The following is an 18,758-nucleotide window of genomic DNA, read 5'->3' on the forward strand; positions in this document are numbered from 1 at the left end:
CCACTACCGAGAAGGCCCTCTGCCTGGTTCCCTGTAACTTGGCTTCTCGCAGTGAGGGAACCGCCAGAAGGCCCTCGGCGCTAGACCTCAGTGTCCAGGCAGAACGATGGAAGTGGAGACGCTCCTTCAGGTATACTGGACCGAGGCCATTTAGGGCTCTGAAGGTCAGCACCAACACTTTGAATTGTGCTCGGAAATGTACTGGGAGCCAATGCAGATCTCTCAGAACCGGTGTTATGTGGTCCCGGCGGCCACTCCCAGTCACCAGTCTAGCTGCAGCATTCTGGATAAATTGTAGTTTCCGAGTCACCTTCAAAGGTAGCCCCACGTAGAGCGCATTGCAGTAGTCCAAGCGAGAGCAAACCAGAGCATGCACCACTCTGGCGAGACAGTCTGCGGGCAGGTAGGGTCTCAGCTTGCGTACCAGATGGAGCTGATAGACAGCTGTCCTGGACATAGAATTGACCTCCGCCTCCATGGTCAGCTGCGAGTCCAAAATGACTCCCAGGCTGCACACCTGGTCCTTCAGGGGCACAGTTACCCCATTCAGGACCAGGGAGTTCCACACCTGCCCACCTCCTGTCCCCCCAAAAGAGTACTTCTGCCTTGTCAGGATTCAACCTCAATCTGTTAGCCGCCATCCATCCTCCAACCGCCTCCAGACACTCACACAGTGTCTAAAGCGCTGAGCTACCAGTGGCTCGAATAGAGGCGTTGCTGCTCATATCGCCAGACGGGCCCGATTTTTCCAAGGCTACCTTCCCAGCTGCTTCCCGACCCTCCTCCCCAGCCGATCACTGCATCAGATGAAGGACTGTTGAACTTGCTCCTGTTTTAAAGGAGCTTTAAAAGGCCCAAACTGCACAACCAAATTTGTCGGTGGGGTGACTGCTTCAGCTGATCGTTCAGTTCACATGTACTGCATCATGCACAGAGAGAGCCATTTATTCTACAGAACTGTAGAGTTTGGTCATCTAGTCTAACTCCCTAAAATGCAGGAATCTCAGCTAAATAATCAATGACAAATGGCCATCCAATATCTGCTTTAAAGCTTCCAAGGAAGGAGAGTCTACAACCTCTTGTGGCAGCCTGTTCCACTGTTGAACAGCTCTTACCGTCAGAAAGTTCTTCCTGACGTTTAGTCGGAATCTGCTTTCTTGTAAATGGAAGCCATTGGTTTGAGTCCTAGCCATGTGACAAACCATAAACTATTTGAAGATGGCCATCATCTCTCTTCAGTCTCCACTTTTCCAGGATAAACATACCCAGCTCTTTCAGCTGTTTCTCTTGAGGCTTGCTTTCTAGACCCTTGATCATCTTAGCCACCCTCCTCTGCACACATTCCCGCTTATCAATTTAATTATTAATAATAATAATAATAATAATAATAATAATAATATGCCTCCCACTCTGGGCAGCTCCTCACAAAATATTAAAAACATAGTAAAACATCAACCATTAAAAACTTTTCTGATGTCTTCTAAAAGTCAGATAGTTGTTTATTTCCTTGGCATCTGATGGGAGGGCGTTCCACAGGGTGGGCGCCACTACCAACAAGACCCGCTGCCTGATTCCTTGTAACTTCACTTCCTGTAGTGAGGGAACCACCAGAAGACCCTCAGAGCTGGACCTCAGTGACCAGGCTGAATGATGGGTATGGGGACACTCCTTCAGGTATACAGGGCCAAGACCGTTTAGGGCTTTAAAAGTCAGCACCAAAACTTTGTACTGTGCTCAGAAATGTACTTAATTCTTTCTTAAACTGTTGCACCCAGAACTGGACACAGTATTCCAGGTGTAGTTTTACCACAGGCTTAATAGAGTGGTACAATTATCTGACTGTCACCTGCTTGTCACATACGGTATAAAAACAGCCTTATTTGCAAAAGCTGCTAAAAGTACCGTATTTGTGTTAGTCACATAAAAAACTCTGCGGGGGATTCATTAATTTGATTTAAAGTAAATGGTTGCTTATTTCAGGGTCTTTCTTAGTTGGATTTGCTGGTTTTGTGGCTGGATTTGAGGCAGCTTTTAGTCAAACACAAGAAATGATAAATTGATCGAGTGGTACTATTAATTCCCTTGATCGGGGACGATGGACTTCTGTTGATGCAGCCTTGCAGTGCCAGATTTACGTATAAACTAAACAAGCTATAGCTTAGGGTCCCTCTCTCTTGCGGGGAGGGGGGATTTAAAGAAAAAACAACACCTGGATGTACATTTCCAAAATATAAGATAAAAAACAAATAAAATAAAACCAACATACAGCAGCAGTGTTTTGTGTTGTGTAGGCTCCTATGATGTAAGTCATGGGCCCTGCCGCCTGCTCCCTAAAATATCACTGGTTTGCTCCTTTCTATATATAGGGTGCCTACATTCTGCAAGTGCAAACGGCTTTAGATACCTATTAGGTCCATAAATGACCATATGGCATATATTCAACACACAAAAACAGTGACAATTTGTTGTTGACAAAGGGCAGCTGGACATATAAAGGGCCCCATTCCCTTCAGTAGCTTAGGGCCTCATCAAACCTAAATCCGGCCCTGGTATCGACCCACTGCGTTGATCTCCTGCAAATACTAAAAGTTACCCTAGCCACAAATGCGCCTGTGTTATAAAAAGGAGAACAACGCTGCTGCTAATCTCATAAAACCCTCCGGTCAACAGCTAGAGTGCAGCAATCTCAGTCGCCCACGTGCTCCTCCCCATGGGGGCGGTGCTCGACTGCCGATTGGATACGACTCGGAGCCGCCCTCCGGCGATTGGCGGCGTCCAGTTAGGATACTTCGGAGGGTTCTATCCGCGCCGCGTTCCGGGACCTCCGCTCGCCATGGCGCTGGTCCCTTTGGCCTGGCTGGCGGCCGTGGACTTGGCGCTCCAGTGGGGCCTGTGGGCGGTCGCCGCCGCGCTGCGCACCGAGAAGTTCTTCGACCTGGCGGGTGAGCGGGGATTTCGGGGCTCCGGGTCCGACCTGGGATGGATCGCGGCGCGGGATCTGCTGGCGGAACTCGTGGGGAAGCGATCTGACCGCCGCAGGGCGGCTCGTGCGGCCGCGCTTCCCCGTGTTTTTCGACCTGTTGCAGCTCCCCTTTCGCTGCTCTGCCCGCCTCTCGTATTTGCGAGAAACCTTGCTTTCCAGTCCATGTAAATGCGCATTAACCTCCCTCGGGATGCGATTAATAAAATAAATGAAATAAATAAATAGAATTAAACTGCCAGATCCCGCTCATTCCCTCCCCCCTTTCTTTTTCGGAATCAAGGCTGTGTTGCTAATAATAATTGCAATTAATTTATATGCCATGCATCTGACCAGCTTCCAAAAACACAGCAAGAAAGCAAACATTAAGGGCTGCCTTCAGGTGTCTTCTAAAAGTAAGATAGTTGCTTATTTCCTTGACATCTGGTGGGAGGGCGTTCCACGGGGCGGGCGACACTACCAAGAATACCCGTTTGGGATGACAAGTTACACAGGCGCAGTTTAAAAAAGCAAAAGGGGGAAAGGTTGTTAATAAAATCCACAGCCACCTTTATTCAGGCCAGCCCAAATAGTTAGCAAGCTTTTCCGGGCAAAAAAATGTTACTTTTTCTTTACGGGCCCCTTCAACTCTTCCCTGCCACCAGCACCCCCAATTTCTCTGGGGTCCCCCAAGAAGCAAAGAAGGGTGCTGAGAATTGCACCCACTGACTCACATTGATTAAACCTGTGCTCCAGGCACTGTTATTTAAAGGACTCCAAGCCTGGTTAAGTCAAAGTATTGCGCTAGCCAAGGTTATAAAAGCACCAGACCCTACTGAGTGGTTTCTACATGAACAAGCCTTCGCTGACAGATCAAAATAAGTAGGGCTGCTGGGAGGGATCATATTGTCTCAACAGCCAAGGGGGAAATTAATCCCTTTTGTCCCTGCTGCCTTTGGGCTTTTAGAGCATATGATATACAGTGGTACCTCGGGTTAAGAACTTACGGTAATTCGTTCTGGAAGTCTGTTCTTAACCTGAAACTGTTCTTAACCTGAGGTACCACTTTAGCTAATGGGGCCTCCTGCTGCCACCGCTCTGCAGGAGCACAATTTCTGTTCTCATCCTGAAGCAAAGTTCTTAACCCGAGGTACTATTTCTGGGTTAGCCGAGTCTGTAACCTGAAGTGTCTGTAACCTGAAGCGTCTGTAACCCGAGGTACCGCTGGATAGGGTAGCATGCTGGAAGCTGATGCGGAAGGGAGCAACGCCGGATTTAGGGCAGTGAGAGTGGTTCTGTACAGGATGCCGAGCTGACGGGGTGAAGAATAATAATAATAATAATAATAATAATAATAATAATAATAATAATAATAATAATATTTATATGGGTACCTACTCAAAGTTAGACCCTTGTCAGACAGGAATAAGTTGCCACAACTGTGACATAGTGCGTTGAGAGCATGCACTTCTAGCAAGAGGGCGCCAAATAAATATTTACAGTCGCCAAATTTCGTCCTCACTCAGCACACCATATTACCAAAGTCCGCCCCTGAAGGGAGACTTCCAGTAACCAGGGGTAAACTTCACAGAGGCGAAGTTGGTGCAATGACAAGTTGCATTGCAAGGGGGTTGGACTAGATGGCTCTTGGTACCAGTTTTCCCCTTTCAGCTTTGACTTTAAAAGGTATGAGCAAGTGTCCTTAGAGCTGGCGCCGGGAACGTATCGCCCTCCTTATGTTGCCGAACTACAGTCCCATCACCCTTGATTTCTGGCCCTGCTTGCAAGGGCTGTTGGGAGATCTAACAGACTTGGAGCCATTGTATGGGGGTGAATATGGGACACGGGTGGCACTGTGGGTTAAACCACAGAGCCTAGGACTTGCCGATCAGAAGGTTGGTGGTTCGAATCCCCGTGACGGGGTGAGCTCCCGTTGCTCGGTCCCTGCTCCTGCCCACCTAGCAGTTCAAAAGCACATCAAAGTGCAAGTAGATCAATAGGTACCGCTCCGGCGGGAAGGTAAATGGCGTTTCCGTGCGCAGCTCTGGTTCGCCAGAAGCAGCTTAGTCATGCTGGCCACATGACCCGGAAGCTGTATGTCGGCTCCCTCGGCCAATAAAGCGAGATGAGCGCCGCAATCCCAGAGTCGGTCATGACTGGACCTAATGGTCAGGGGTCCCTTTACCCTTTACCTTTATGGGGGTGAATATTGCCTAATCTGTATGGTATACCACTTGCACACAAATAGCTGGCTTCCCAGCGCCCCGTGGAGCGATTGGCGATGCCCCCTAGGACTGGAAAGCTTTTAGCTCACAAACACAGTGTGTTCAGCTCTGTCAGAGGCCTATTGTAACTGAGGCCAGATCATAGTATTGTACGGTTGTGGGAAGTCTGTGCAGCCCTCTCCTTAGAAACACTGAGAACCTCTGTACCCAAACACTTAAATTATGTTTATTTCTTATTATTATTTTCATCATAATCAGCTATTGGGGTGGGGTGGGGTGGGCAGGCCGGAATATAAGAGTAGCATTCAGATTCCAAAAAGAGAAAGCACTGCTGTGTTTCTAAGACGGCAGCTCTATAGAGCAAGCACGCCAGAGATCAAGTAGAAGCTGCAAATGGCTAATATCCGTAAGATAGCGATTAGATGTAGTGGAATATGAAACAGTAGTATTCAGTCACCGCTACTTGGGTGGAGAGAATATAGCATCCTCTTACTCATGGGTAGGCAAACTAAGGCCCGGGGGCCGGATCCAGCCCAATCAACTTCTAAATCCGGCCCACGGGCAGTCCGGGAATCAGCGTGTTTTTACATGAGTAGAATGTGTCCTTTTATTTAAAATGCATCTCTGGGTTATTTGTGGGGCATAGGAATTCATTGTTTTTTTTTCCAAAATATAGTCCGCCCCCCCCACAAGGTCTGAAAAAGTTGGCTGACCCCTGCACTAAAGGAGTCTATTAATGTTTCCCTGCTACAGACCTTGAGGATAGCTCAGTACAAGGATGGAGAATCGGTAGAGCATGAGACTGTTAATCTCAGGGTTGTGGGTTTGAGTCTCGTGTCAGGTGAACTCTCCCTGCATTACAGTGGATTGGACTAGGCCCTCTACAATTCTATTTTTTTTAAATAAATATTTATTAAAGTTTTCACAATATTACATAATGAAAAACAAAAAAATACAAAATACAAAATAAAAAACAGTTAAAAACAATTCCATCTTTTTGTCACTTATCTTTCATTTGCCTGTTTCCCGGACCTCCTCATACCTCCTTTTTTTGTATTCCAGTTCAATTTATTAGATCAGCAATTCCTTTCCCTCCTTATTTTATCCTGATCTTTAATCTTAATATATTATAGCATTAAATTTTTACCTGTTAAAAATCCAATTTTTTATATTCTTTTATACCATTACAGCTAGAAACCACTTAACTTCAATCCAACATCATTCTAACATTCATTAATTTTGCAATATTTCTGTAAATAGTCTTTAAATTTCTCCCGATCTTCTTCCACCGACTCTTCTCCCTGGTCTCGGATTCTGCCAGTCATTTCCGCCAATTCCATGTAGTCCATCACCTTCATCTGCCATTCTTCCAGGGTGGGTAGTTCTTGTGTCTTCCAATACTTTGCAATAAGTATTCTTGCTGCTGTTGTAGCATACATAAAGAAAGTTCTGTCCTTCTTTAACACTGATTGGCCGACTATGCCCAGGAGAAAGGCCTCTGGTTTCTTCAAGAAGGTATATTTAAATACCTTTTTCAATTCATTATATATAATCTCCCAGAAAGCCTTAATCCTTGGGCACGTCCACCAAAGGTGAAAGAATGTACCTTCAGTTTCTTTACATTTCCAACATTTATTATTGGGCAAATGGTAGGTTTTGGCAAGCTTGACTGGGGTTATGTACCACCTGTATATCATTTTCATAATATTCTCTCTTAAGGCATTACATGCCGTAAATTTCATACCTGTGATCCACAACTGTTCCCAGTCAGCCATCATAATATTATGTCCAACATCTTGTGCCCATTTAATCATAGCAGATTTCACCGTTTCATCCTGAGTATTCAATTTCAACAGCAAGTTATACATCTTTGACAAAGTCTTAGTTTTAGGTTCTAACAGTTCTGTTTGTAATTTTGATTTTTCCACCTGGAAGCCAATTTTCTCCAACTCTACGATTCTATGAAATGCAAGGCCCGTATCACACCAGGGCAGGATTCAAGAGCCCCTGTGATGACTTTTGCCTGTTTTATCTTCTGATGTTGCTCTTTCTGCCTCTCTAGGAAGCGGGACATTCATCTTGCTGGCGCACCTGAGCCTCAGATGGGGCAATGCACAGCATCTTCGGCAGCAGGTCCAGACAGGGCTGGTGACGATTTGGGGCCTCAGGTGAGTTTCCAATGAGCTGTGCATTTGTTTCAGAGGCAGCGATGAGTTTGAGCCAATTCCACGATCCATCACCTCGACTCGTGTGCCTGCAGCCAGGTGAGCCTGATGGAATTGCCAATGAATGCTATTCTGGGGTTAACAGTGTTGATGGAACTGAATGTAAAAATCAAAGCACTGCATTTATTTATTTTTAAAGGCTTTTAAAATCCGGTCACTTCTTACCGATTGATTTACTCCTCAGCCTATGGCTGCAGCTCCAGCTATGACCCCACACAAGTGGGCTGCATTTATGCTGTGATTTTGCACAAGCACAGAATTACAAGTAGGGGTTGGGTTTCCCGAGAATCTTAGCTATCATGCTGCGTTGCTTTTTTTAAATGACAAAAAAGGAACAAATTTCTAGCCCTTATAGTTGTCAAGATACGTTTGACAGTGTGTGGACAATGCCTATTTAAAATCAGAGTTGTTGTTCGGTGCAATTTTCAGTGGCGGTGGCAGGGCTCGAGTTTTCTTCAAAGGTTCTTATCCCTCCCAGAAGCAACATATTATTTGTAACAGTAAAAATGCCGAATAATTACGCACAATCAGATGGATTTGCTTAGTTTGTTCAGGTTGCAGCATTATTCTTTAGTACAGGTTTTTGATTTTTAAATGCATTGCACGTAGCTTTCCCCGTGACTTATTTCCATGCCAGAAATGGCTTTTTCTCCTATATTTCTGTTTTATTAGGCTTCTGTTGAAACAGAAGACCAGAGTCACCAAAATGTGGCAATCACAAAGCTGCAGGCACTGCCAGCTGTTATCCGAGGCCTAGGAAGGCTCTTGTTGCTTCCACGTAATGATGAACACCATTACAAATATTTTCAATTATCTCTGCTGTTCTCAGGTTGGGGCTCTTCCTCTTCCTACGGATCTTGAAAGAGGGACATGACAGGCGATTCAACGGCGTCAGAGAACACTCAGGCACTTTCTTCCTATACTGGACAATGCAAGGTGAAGGTGTAGATAGTTTGGAACTGAAACCTATATCCCCTCACCAGTGAAATTTGGCCAGAAGCATTGAACAGGTTAACTTACACATGCTTAGTGTGCCATGTGATTTATTTCTGGGCTCAAAGAGATGGTTCTACTAACCTTGAAACCCCTAAAGACTACCTCAATGTGCTCTACATGGGGCTACCTTTGAAGGTGAGTCGGAAACTACAACTAATCCAGAACGTTGCTGCCAGACTGGTGACTGGAAGTGACTGCCAGGACCATATAACACCGGTCCTAAAGGATCTACATTGGCTCCCAGAACATTTCTGAGCACAATTCAAAGAGTTGGTGCTGTCCTTTAAAGCCTTAAACAGCTTCGGTCCCATATACCCGAGGGAGTTTCTCCACCTCCATCTTTCAGCCCCGACGCAGATCTAGCTCTGAAGACCTTCTGGCTGTTAACCTCATTGCGAGAAGTGAGGTTACAGGGAACCAGGCAGAGGGCCTTTTCAATAGTCACACCCACCTTATGGAAAGCCTCAGATGTCAAGGAAATAAACAAGGAAATAAACAGATGTCAAGGAAATAAACAACTACAGTGGACGCTCGGGTCGCGACTGTGATCCGTGCGGGATGCACGTTTGCAACCTGCAGCATCCGCAACCCACAGTGGCGCATCTGCGCACATGCGGGTTGCAATTCAGCGCTTCTGCGCATGCGCGACTGCCAAAACCCAGAAGTAACCCGTTCTGGCACTTCTGGGTTTCGGCGGTCCACAACCCGAAAAAATGCAACCTGAAGTGTCTGTAACATGAGGTATGACTGTATCTGACTTTTAGAAGTCATCTGAAGGCAGCCTTGTATAGGAAAGTTTTTAATGGTTGACGTTTTACTGTGCTTAACGTTTTTAATTCGTTGGAAGCCACCCAAAGTGGCTGGGGCAACCCAGGCAGATGGGCGGCATGTAAATAAAAAAAAAATATTATTATTATTACTACTACTACTACTACTACTATGAATGGCTTAGGTCCAGTAACCCTTGTAAGGAGCTGCCTGCTGTAATATGGACCTTCCTGAGAATTCAGATCAAATTCCGAGGCCAACTCAGGATAACCACTGGGTGAATGCAAGATGGTTTTTATTTAGCTCTGGAATGCTCTTCTCATCAAGATCCATCAGGCTCCCTCTGTGCCTTTTCCTTAAGCAGTGGAAGTCACTGTTGCTTTGATGGGCTTTTCGTTCCCCTGCTGCTGGCTTTCAGTGCTTCACATCTTTTAGCTTCACTCTAGTTGTTGTTTCTCTTAGTGGTGCTTGTCTTTAACAATCAGAAGCCAGAACTGAGCAGGACTTGCGTCAATCAATGGGTCTAGTGTGCCTTAATGTTCTAGGGGAGGCACCTTCCAGTTGGTTAGCAGAAGAGGGGTGGGGGGAACCTGTGCCCAAGCAGTCACATTTATTCAGATCGCAGAATTTAGCTTACAGAACATATCAGAAGACGTAGGATGCACTTGAACATATACAAACCAGGACTTTGCTAATGGGACTTTGGACTTTAAGGTGGAATGTGATGACATTTTAAGAGGAAGAAAAGATTATACATTTTTAGGTGCCGGGCAAAAACGTTCCTTTTTAACCAGCCCTTTGGTTGATTTGATTGACATCCTATGTCCTTTTAAATGTGGGGGTTTTTTTTGGGGGGGGGTTATTGGGTTGTTGTTTTTATTTTGATTATATATTTTGCAGTTTTATATTTTGATTTTGTTTTGTGAACTGCCCTGAGAACTCCGGGTGTAGGATGGTATATAAATTCAATAAATAATAATATTTCTGGGCGCAGCTGCTAAGTTACAGGCCTACAGCACAGTTCTACTCAGGAGTAAGACGGAACTTGCTCCCAAGTAAGTGCGCAGTCTTGTCTGGCCTGTTGTTTTTGCAAATGTATGCAGCCTAATCTATCCTGGCTTCATGTTTTGACAGGTATATGGGTGTTTGTAACATTGCTTCCCACTCTGTTGCTGAACCTGGAGAAACACCAGAAGCCCCTTGGATTCTGGGACTATTTTGGATGGAGCATTTGGGCCGTGGGGTTCGTTACAGAGGCTATAGCTGACCAACAGAAGTGGCATTTCAGAAGCAACCCTGACAACGCTGTGAGTAATGGCTGTGAGGTTCTCTGCTATATTGGCTTTAGGGAGCCCTTGACTATAGGGGGAGATGCAATAGGACACAGGATCTCAGTGCTCACAGGCAGGAGGAGTTTGTACACTAGGACCAGACCATGTCATTACCAAGGAGGCATGTTTAGTCGTTCTCTGAAGACCATCCCTGTCTGCTACTCTGGTCCTGACCAGAAGAATACAGGTCTCAACAAGGGTGTCCCACATGACCTTAAGGTGCTGTTGCGCAATGCCAGGTCAATGATTCGTAAGACCGCTGCCATCCATTGACTTGATTGTGGATGGAGGAATTGACCTCACATGCATAACAGAGACTAGATGTACAAGTCAACTGGTGATGTAACATGATTTGCTAGTTTACCTAGATGTAACATGGTTTTATCCGTTTGAAGCACTTAAACCAATCAAAAGCTAGCTTTTCTGGCAAAGCAAGAATCAAAGACACAGACCAAACAAGAGGAAAATAAATCTAAAGGTAGACATGGTTCCAACTTCTTTACTGTTCTTACATTAATAATAGCTTGCAGAGCCACCCAAATAAAGCTTGGGCTAAGAGATAACATACTCGCATCTCTCTACTGAAATACTTTTTCCTTAATGTAGGATGTCTAAGAGTCCAATTAGGAAAAGCTATGTTCTCACAAAAAAGGGACACTTCATTAGGCAGAATCTTGCTTTGGAAATCTTAGCCAATCAAGCATGGGGAGATTGGCTCTTTGTGATAACAGCAATCTTGCTAATAGGGATGCTAGCTTTGGAATTGGCAATGCATATTAGTTGCTGAAGGTAGCTAGGCAGGAAAAGGGATCCTGCTTAGTATGTGGGTATTCACTGATATTGATTTGGATAAGCCGACTGAATTCTGCACATATATTCAACTAGTGAATTTCTTTCGTAATTGGAACCAGCTATGGAGTTAGGCTGCACAATAAAACTGACACTTTTTATTTTATAATCCCTAGGGGAAATTTATCCAGAGTGGTCTATGGGCTTACAGCCGTCACCCCAACTACCTGGGCGAGATCTTGCTGTGGACAGGACTTTTTGTGTCGGCCACCCCAGTACTACGTGGCTGGCAATACTTCAGCGTCACCTCACCGCTGCTGGTGTGGTTCTTGCTCAATTTTATCAGTGGGATTCCAATCCTCGAAAAAGCAGCCATGAAGAGATGGGGGAAAGAGGCGGCGTTTCAGGCTTACTTGCAGAAGACTCCCGTGCTGTGGCCTATCAGCTTGAAGTGATCAGAGAAACGCTCTTTGGGACATTGAACACAAAACAGCTGTAGCATGGGGACCATTTTAAATTGTACACAGCCGTGGCGTTAGTGTTTAGCTCCCAGGCTGTTCTAAAGCAATGGCTTAAGCCACAAGTTTTCAACCTTTCTGAGTCCATGGCTCCCTTGACAAACTGCGTTCTTTCTAAGGCTCCCCTGTGGGGAAACGTACTCTGAGCTGTGGGAGCCCAGTTGTGTCACCCCTTGCCTGCAGAGCTGGCAGCCCCTCACCCCTTTTCGAACACTCTCCCTTCTGGAGTGTTCCCTCAGCCACTCCTGGTCTCTGAGCCGCCCCAAAGAGAGGTGCTTCCTCATGCCCAGGGGCCTGGGAAGAGGATGCTTCCAGCCTTAGCAGCCCAAGAGACTTGCCAAAGGTGAACATGAGGCAGACAACTTAACTCACCTTGAGAGGCAGCCATGGGCACTACCAGGCCTGCATGGAGGAAAGGCTCCCCTTTGGCGCTGGGAACTCGGCTCCCAGGCAGGCATTGCACACCAGGGTGGCTCATAAAAAACTTTTTAAAAAATGCCTGCTCCAAAGGTCTTATTTTACCACACTAGGGACGCGGGTAGTGCTGTGGGTTAAACCACAGAGCCTAGGGCTTGCCGATCAGAAGGTCGGCGATTCAAATCCCCACCACGGGGTGAGCTCCCGTTGCTCAGTCCCTGCTCCTGCCAACCTAGCAATTTGAAAGCACATCAAAGTGCAAGTAGATAAGTAGGTACCGCTCTGGCGGGAAGGTAAACAGTGTTTCTGTGCGCTGCTCTGGTTGGCCAGAAGCAACTTAGTCATGTTGGCCACATGACCCGGAAGCTGTACGCCGGCTCCCTCGGCCAATAAAGCGAGATGAGCACCACAACCCCAGAGTCGTCCGCGACTGGACCTAATGGTCAGGGGTCCCTTTACCTTTACCTAGGGATTATATAGCTATATCTGAAATTTCATACATATCAGTTAATATCTTGACCCTGCTCCACTGAAAAGCATTGGGTGTTAGTAGGGCGGTTCATAAAAAACTTAAAAAAAAAAAATGCCTCACTAGGGATCATATAGCTATATCTGAAATTTCATGCATATCAGTTAATATCTTGACTCTCCTCCACGAAAATAGCTGTTTACTTGGCCGTTTCCCTATGTAATGAAGGCTGAAAATTCAATTCAGTGGAGCAGGGTCAAGATATTAACTGATAGGCCACGCAAGCCTTTGGGAGGTAAAGATGCAAGAGGGCATCAGAGGGAGGGAGGGAAAGAGGGACAAAGGCCCATGTTGCCCACGACTATCATTCTAGACACCCCAGGATGCCACGGCATACTGGTTGAAAACCACCAGCTTAACTAAAGCCTGTGTTTTATGTGATGAAAGCTCCACAACTTGTGCTGTAAGGTGGTAGTCATACCTCATGTTACATTCTTTTGGGATACGTCCTGCGGCGACCTGGAAGTACCGGAAAGGGTTACTTCCGGGTTTCGCTGCTCGCGCATGTGTGCAAAATGACATCATGCGCAGAAGCTCCGAATCGCATCATGCACAGAAGCGCCGCTGCGGGTTGCGTTCTTTTCATGTTGTAAATGGGCCTCCGGAACGGATTCCATTCGCAACCAGAGGTACCACTGTATACGCAAATTGCTTGTCATGCAGAGGCAGCCACTGACCTGGGTGGCTTAATATCTGGCCTTCCAGATGTTGGAGTCCCAGTTCCCACCAGCATGGCCTGTAGTCAGGGATGATGGGAACTGTAATCCAATAATTTAGAAGGCCCAGGTTGCTAAGGGGACCACTGTGAACGCTAACCCTTGGAGCAGTTATTTCATATGCGCCCTTCCTCAGGGAACAAGTGCCAGTGTTTCAGCACGCAGAGTAGTCGGTTAGTTATCGTTACATCAGTAGCATTTCCCTCGTTGCCCTGGAACAGCAATGTCTGGCATAAAACACTTAATCTGAGATTAGAAGGCAGTGCTGGTCTTTTAGCTTCAATTACATAAAGTAGCTGGAAGGCTTTGCTCTCTTCTTGGTAAGTGGGTGCCCCTTGCCTAGCTGCCTGAGGCGTTAATCCCAATAATCCAGTGTACGGAGAAAAGAGGAGATCATAGCCAGTAAGTTCACCTTTTGTAGAAAGAAGTATGAATATAACCTGCCAAAGCTGGGTTAGCAGCAGATAACACACCAGCTATGGCGGAGCTATTCTGCCCCTGTCCAACTTTGTAGAAAAGTCAACATTCCCTTTTGTATTTTTATTTAAAGCCACCCTTATAAAACCTCTGGCTTTGATAAAGCTGTACTGCTGGTAATTAGAGTTTGTTCCAGCAACTACAGAGTATTAGGTATTGCCCTCTACCCCTTGAAATCTGTATTCTGACAGGCAGGGCATGCTTTTAGAGGGAGATTCTTTTGCAGCAGTCTCTTTAGACTGAAAATTTTAAGTAAAGACTTGTTGCTTCTCAGTCAGCCTTGCTACATTTTAGTATACATTCCTTACTGTATTATTATTTAGTGGCTTTATATACTGCCCTATAACTTGAGGTCTCGAGGCAGTTCACAGAACAAAATAAAAATACAAAACCACAAAATATATAATCAAAATAAAAACAACTACCCAATACTCCCCCCCCCCAAAAAAAACCCCCACGCATTTCAAAAGGGCTGTAAAGTAGTGCAATTAACTGAAGAAGGAATCTTCAGCTGTGAGGGCAAAATACATTCTGAGGAAGTAGGATTGGAAGAAACTGGATTTGTTTTCATTGCTGTGGGGTTTTGGTTCTGTGTAACATTCTTCCCGAAATATGCTATCTGCTCTTACTGCACACAAGGTGGAGTTAAAAAGCCGGACCGCCAGCAATAAAAAAATTAGACCAGGCCAAATTTCTATTGAGTCTAGCATCATTAAGTCTCCAACCATAGCCATATAAGACTGTGAAATTCAAGCAGCGACATGATAAGCATGGGCAGTTTATTTCCTCTGATCAAGACTGAATTTATCAATAGGAACCTACAGCACTTGATAATTCTTCCCTTCATAAACCTATTTTTAAAAAGTTACTGGCTATCTCCATATTTTGTGGCAATAAATTCCATAAGCTACATCTATGAAGTAAACTATGATTGACCTGAAACTGTAATTCAAGCCCATTTGAAGTGCCAGAAGTTCTTATTTAACAGATAACTCTTTGCTGTCTCTTCTATCTTTTTGTACTCAAGAGATCTGAGCTTCATTGCAAAAGTGGCTTGAACCCCAAAGTCATTTTAGTTGCACTTTTCTACCTCCCAGGATACAGTGTTTGTGTGGGAGAAGAATACTCCTAGTTATTTTTAACCGTGGTTGCAACATACTATTTCTTTACTTTTTTTCCTATCACCTTTTTTGTGCTACAGCATACCGTATTTTTCGTCCCATGGGACGCACCTAGTTTTTTTTGGGGGGGGGGGAAATAAAGGGAAATTTTTTCCCCTTTATTTCCCCCCCAAAACCAGGTCGGGGAAACCGAACCAGGTCAAGGAACAGCGGGATGGCGGCGCTGCACCTCCCTGCTGTCCCCTGAGCTTGTGGGGCTGGCCGATGTCTGCCCGGCGCACGGGGCGCTCTGCGTCAGCGCGCCCCGCCCGCCGGGCGGCAGGCTGCTATCCGCAGCGTGGGGAGCCCTGCGGGGAACTCCTGCAGGGCTCCCCACGCTTTGGATGTCTGCCCGGCGCGAGGGGCGCTCTGCTTCAGGGCGCTTCTCACGCCTGGCGGCAGGCTGCTATCCGCAGCGTGGGGAGCCCTGTGGGGAAGTCCCGCAGGGCTGCCTAGGCTGCGGATGTGTTCCCGAAGCGCCGGGCGCTCTGCTTTCAACGCGCCCAGCGCTCTGGGAAGCAGACTGCTGTCCGCAACCTAGACAGCCCTGCGGGAGTTCCCGCAGGGCTGCCTAGGCTGCAGATGTCTTCCTGAAGCCTGGAGAGCGAGAGGGGTCGGTGCGCACCGCCCCCTCTCGCTCTCCAAGCTTCAGCGAAAGCCTGCATTCGCCCCATAGGACGCACCCAGATTTCCCCTTCATTTTTGGAGGGGAAAAAGTGTGTCCTATAGGGCGAAAAATACGGTAGTTGTTTTCTACGGTTAACCTCAAAATAACTATAACTACCAAGGAGAATGCATTTGTATGAGAATTTCAAGGTTTCTGGCCGTACATGCATTACTTTGCACTTCTACTGAATGTGATCTCCCCTTCTGTTGCCCTTGTGCCTCGTTTCAAGGGATCAATTTTGGCGGTTCTTTAGTCTAATTTGGAGTTAACCTGCAAACTTGGATCTCTCACCCACCCAAACTCTAGGCAATATTTGAGCAAATTAGTAAGTGTCCAACAGCAGATCCTATGGGGACTACCCCCCCCCCCCCATTTTCATTGCAAAAACAGGCCATTTATTTCTGCCAAGCTTCCTGTTGATCCTTGTTCTTTGGTGTAAATGTCGAGGACTTAAAAATGGGTTCCACTTCCATTAACATTCTGAGCAACAGAACACAGAGCAGATATCCATCTGTTATAGGAAGCAGAGAACACTTCGAAGTAAAGATAGGGGAATGTAGCTTATAAGTTAACCTTAGTTCAACATGTCATTCCAGAAACTGAGCAAGATGAACTAAGAGTTTTAATGTTTTTAGTTGTCGTTAAAAAGTTATTGAGAAGGTTCCATATAACAAAAAATAACTGCATTAACTCAAGTGACTTGTCTACAGTTGTTTTAATGATAAAGGACAGTTTGCACTGAACAGCAACAAACATAGGCTGGGAAACATGGAACAGCAACAAACATAGGCTGGTTTTCCTAATCAAACCTTTTTCAATGAGATATAGGAATTGCAGGTGTTCTTTCCATTTATTCCCATCTTCCACTGCTCTGAGCATGGTACGACGACAATGGCCGTTGAAAATCTTTGGGTTGGTTGACATAATTCTAAACCATGGTTTAGTTTAGTGCTTATGTCATAAAACCAGAAGGACTTTGATGGTGTTTACATTTATTTTTAAAGAACCATGGCTTGTTACATACAAGGCAGAGATTGTGGTTCAAAACAAACTGGTTAGTTAAACTAGCCAGCTTCAAAACCCATGGCTTGAATGTTATTTGTTTAGAAACTGAACAGTTTGCTTTCTGCTACAATCTCTGGTTCGTATGCAATAAGCCATGATTCTGGAAAATGAAAGTAAATGCGAGCGAAGTCTTTCTTTTGCCCACCCAGGAGGAGGGAGCCAGGAGCCCTGTTTTGCTTGGGCTAAACCATGGTTAAAATGTTATGCGCAAAAAGGGAAGTACAAAACTATTAATCTGATGGACGGGCAACGCTGCTGCATTTGGGGGAGACACTGAGCACTGCAAACATTAACCTGAAAATTGACACACTTTATGGAAATACAATTCAATACTCCACAAAATAATATGGGTCATGTTAAGATACAATTTTAACTTTTTTTTGATGGGCCACAACACAAAATGACACTCTTGCAAAATCAGTGGTGTGTTTACAAGTGTTGGTAAGACAAACCTTTGTGGGAAAAACTAAACTGGTTGAGTTTTCCATTGCATCTCAAACAAACAAACAACATGTTCATCTTCTATCCATTAAGTATCCTGCTAAAAGCCCAGGATTTTATAGAAAATAAATACAAGGGTAAAACCAAACTGGCTACAACATGACTAAAACGTTTCCACACTTAACACATGCTTTTATCAGCAATCTAGGCAGTTAAAATAATCCAAGCCAGGTTTCTGAAAGGTTGCAGGTGAAGATTAAGATGCTCAATTCAGTATCCTATTGTTTACTCTGTGCCCTCCTCTGGTGCACAAGGAAGAAGCTCAAGAATGCACTATGGAACACTGGGTTTCCATTTTTCACATGACCAACTTCTGAGTTTACTCACTTAAAAGTCATTGGTTTCAATAAAAAGAGACTAACCAGGAAACATGCAACATGCACAGCAGTTCTTTGAAACAAGGAAGATTACTGCTAGTGCAAAAATGTATCACTGCCAACAACAATGCACAACTGAAACAATGATGGGGTGCTTTGAACAGGTGGAGATAATATCCGAACCACAGAAAACATTTAAAAAAGAACTTTTTGAAGTTTCCCTATTTATACAGGGGTTTGCCAGTTATTTCTCATAAATGTAATATGGCAATAGATACTATACACTGCAGAATAAAAATAAAGTCTCTTAACTGAAAATGGTATATAGTTGATCCTAGTACGCAATGTTGCTGGGAACAAGCGAAGGAACAATTTCAGATTTTATTGCAGCTGTTCATAATCGGACTGCAGGATGATGTTCAGTATGAAACCATGATTCATTTCAGCATTGGAGAGGCAAAGAAATTACCCTGGCGTCCAATGCTGGTTGCAGATTTGCTTTTGCTGGCAAATCTAGGGAAAAAGAAAGGGAAAGACTCAGCATGAAATGGTTTTCAGTGTCCTAGCATTTGCTTTTGTGGATGAGCATGTGTGAGCAAACAATGACTATTTCTGCACCCACATTTTCACTTTTGTTGAGCACTTAAATAACTCGTATGCCATTAATGCTGAAAATGCCCAATGGAAATTCCGCAGATTTTCAAAGTACTTGAGCAGATACAGCCCAAGACAAGATTATACAAGTAAAAATCTTCTTTACATATATTGCTTTCTCGCCCCAACCCCACCCAAGTGATGTTGCCAACATTTCGGGGTATGCAGCAGTCTCCAGGAGTCATGATTACCTCCAGGCTGGCCACTTTGATGAAGTTGGAACAAATGGGATTGTGAATTGCAGTTCCCTAGCAACTGGGCTATTTTGCCTTTTCCTAGCTACAGCAAAACTAGCTAGAGGCAGATGCACGGGAGAGCAGCTGTGGTACCCTGCCTCATGTTCAAGACCCGTACCCAAGGCAAATACCATCGCTCCCTTATGAGCAGCCTCAAGCACTGCAGTCAACTTTGCTTGAAGGCAAGTGGTGGTTCTTTCAGAACATT

At 45.2% G+C, this 18,758-nt stretch overlaps 3 protein-coding genes across 7 annotated transcripts in view; 2 read left to right on the top strand and 1 right to left on the bottom strand.

Annotated features, from left to right (window-relative positions):
* The window catches only part of LOC310700574 (aquaporin-6-like), a 273,203-nt gene that overhangs the window by 68,269 nt on the left and 186,176 nt on the right, over positions 1-18,758 (top strand). The gene's annotated exons all lie outside the window — the stretch shown is intronic.
* LOC310700577 (uncharacterized protein) lies at positions 2,701-11,888 on the top strand. Its single transcript, XM_083490467.1, has 5 exons — positions 2,701-2,942; positions 7,247-7,352; positions 8,239-8,345; positions 10,308-10,480; positions 11,470-11,888. Exons 1-5 carry the CDS (start codon positions 2,711-2,713, stop codon positions 11,746-11,748), a joined length of 897 nt encoding a protein of 298 aa, XP_083346593.1. The 5' UTR covers positions 2,701-2,710; the 3' UTR covers positions 11,749-11,888.
* RACGAP1 (Rac GTPase activating protein 1) overlaps positions 16,474-18,758 on the bottom strand; it is a 65,882-nt gene continuing 63,597 nt past the window's right edge. For all 4 annotated transcript variants that reach the window (XM_083490076.1, XM_083490073.1, XM_083490075.1 and 1 more), the window contains one exon: positions 16,474-18,173. In XM_083490076.1, the coding sequence (XP_083346202.1) occupies positions 18,098-18,173 (76 nt within the window). In that variant the 3' untranslated portion in view covers positions 16,474-18,097. The remainder of the gene's footprint in view (positions 18,174-18,758) is intronic.

Source organism: Podarcis liolepis, assembly GCF_965112155.1.
Source record: "Podarcis liolepis genome assembly, chromosome: 2".
Classification (NCBI taxonomy): Eukaryota; Metazoa; Chordata; class Lepidosauria; order Squamata; family Lacertidae; genus Podarcis; species Podarcis liolepis.